Below are 2,242 nucleotides of genomic sequence, written 5' to 3'. Positions count from 1 at the left end.
AGGCCTAAATGCATGATTTAGACTTCAATATTCCAGTGCTGGTGCAGAAGTGACAGAAGAAATCTCCCCAGTGAGCAAAAAGAACAGGCATTCATACTGAGGACTAATGAGAGGATGACATAACTCTGGAAATTTCTGGAAATAGGTAATTGACCAAGGATGGAGATACAGGATTTCCTAGTCAGAATTCAGGTCTGAGATGACCACAGTTCAAACTGTGACCCCCCCAGTCCATGAACTTCAATCCAAAAAGACTCTGTGTCCCAACCTGATGGGGAAACAGACTTTGTTTCTTTGTTTCCTTTGAGACCCTTTGTCTAGGAAAGGGCTGCAATGAGTGACTTTGAGGACAGAAGGCAGAGGAGGAGCCATCACTCCCAGGTGGTGCCCCTGGATGAACCTGGAGCAGTGGAGGCTGCAGCAGAAGCAGCGGAAGCAGAAGCCACAGGCTGAGCCTGAGCAGACAGCTGTGGGGGTTTCCCCTCCCGGCAGATGAGGAAGTGACTTCTGGTCTCAATTTCTTGCAGGCCTGGAGCTCTGTGTGAGCACTGGGGCTGCTGTGCCAGGAGCGGCAGTGAGAATCAGCCTCATCCTCAGGCCTCAGCCAGTGATGATGGTCAAGGAGCCTGAGTTGCCAAACTTGGAGCCACAGAATCAAACAGGGACCATGCGCAACCCAAGGAGCTACTACTCTCGTAATAGATGAGGAGTTTGGGAACCAATCCTGGGAGCTGTTCATACCCGGACACATACTGGACAACCCTGATGTGTCCTGACTCAGGCACAGCTGGATTCTGTGTCCCTGCTTCTGCCGTGACCTGTTCGACTCTGTCCCCTGGACACTCTACCCTGGCATGCAGGAATTTCTGCTCAATTTAAGAAAATCACACAATGTGTTGCTATGAAAGTGAGTCTTAGGGGGCAGAATTTAAGAGGATGTGGACAGATGTTCTAGACAGAGTTCCCAGGGGAGGGTCTCGGACCACTTTTAGGTCAAACAAACAAAGGAAGCAGCTGACATGGCCGAGGAGTGGGGGCTGCACAGGAAAGCACCATCGCTGGGGGACAGCAGGTTTGTGTCTCACTTCCCCACGGGCCTGGAGCACTGTGCCAGCACTCAGGCTGTCATCATAGGACACACAGTAATAATCAGCCTCGTCCTCAGACTTCAGCCCAGTGATGGTCAGGGAGGCCGAATTGCCAGACTTGGAGCCAGAGAATCGATCGGGGACCCCAGAGGGGCGTTGGCTGTTACTATAGATGAGGGTTTTGGGGGCTGTTCCTGGGAGCTGTTGGTACCAGGATACATAATTACCCCCAATGTTGGAGCTGCTTCCAGTGCAGGAGATGGTGACCCTCTGGCCCAGGGCCCCAGACACTGAGGCTGGCTGAGTCAGCACAGACTGGGCCCAGGATCCTGGAAATGAGAGAGAAACAGAGATAAATCTTGGGTCTAGAGACGAGAGGAGGAAGCATGGTCCCATGTGTCTTCCCAGGGCCTTTTCTCTTATCCCTGTATCTAGTCACCTGTGCAGTGAGCGATGAGGGTGAGAAGGATAGGGGACCAGGCCATGGTGGAGATTGTCACTGAGTCCTGCCTTCTGTGACCCTGCAACTGAGGCAGAGCTTCCCCCAAATCTCTCCCTTCCCCTCTTCATACTCTGAGAGAGGGAGGGTCCCTTCATGCAAATGAGATTTCCCCCAGCTTTTGATGCCTCACTGGTCCCTGGTCAGGTCCTTCTGCCTAAGGTGCCAGAGGGGTAGGCAGGGGGTGGGGCTGTGTGGGGCCCAGGGCGTGGGGAGGTCACAGCTGTGAGCCTTGAGCAGAGGGCACGTGGCAATGCCACGTGGCTGGTGCAGCTCTGATCTCCGGGAATGGGCCCTGAGAGCCCCCTGGTGTCCACGCCCTGACACACTATTGTGTGACATTTTGACCAGAGCCCATCAGAGACAGCACCTGCCTCCCCACTGCTCTGCCCACTGTCCCCCTGCCTAAGGGGCAGGACAGGTGTTCCCTCATGTGGCCTCCCCATCATCTCTGGGCAGTCTTTATGCTCTACTCAGACTCCTCAGGGGGGAGTCTGTCCACAGCTCCCTTGGCTGTTCAGTGGTCAGGACTGAGGTGGTGTCTCTTACACAAACTCCCCTTAGGTCAAGATCACATACAGAGCAGTGAGCGGCCCCCAGGGAGGCAGGTCCCCTTCTGTGCAGAACACCAGGATCTTTTGCCATATGTGATTCC

At 54.3% G+C, this 2,242-nt stretch overlaps 1 gene segment (V, D, J or C); it reads right to left on the bottom strand.

Annotated features, from left to right (window-relative positions):
• Positions 1-600: 600 nt before the first annotated feature.
• On the bottom strand, positions 601-1,579 carry LOC131398576 (immunoglobulin lambda variable 1-40-like). The segment is given in 3 exon segments: positions 601-639; positions 1,086-1,417; positions 1,528-1,579. Coding segments are annotated over 3 exon segments (417 nt in total).
• Positions 1,580-2,242: the final 663 nt, after the last annotated feature.

The sequence above is a fragment of the Diceros bicornis genome, chromosome 35 (assembly GCF_020826845.1).
Source record: "Diceros bicornis minor isolate mBicDic1 chromosome 35, mDicBic1.mat.cur, whole genome shotgun sequence".
Lineage (NCBI taxonomy): Eukaryota > Metazoa > Chordata > Mammalia > Perissodactyla > Rhinocerotidae > Diceros > Diceros bicornis.
This window is presented reverse-complemented; position numbering and strand designations above follow the sequence as displayed.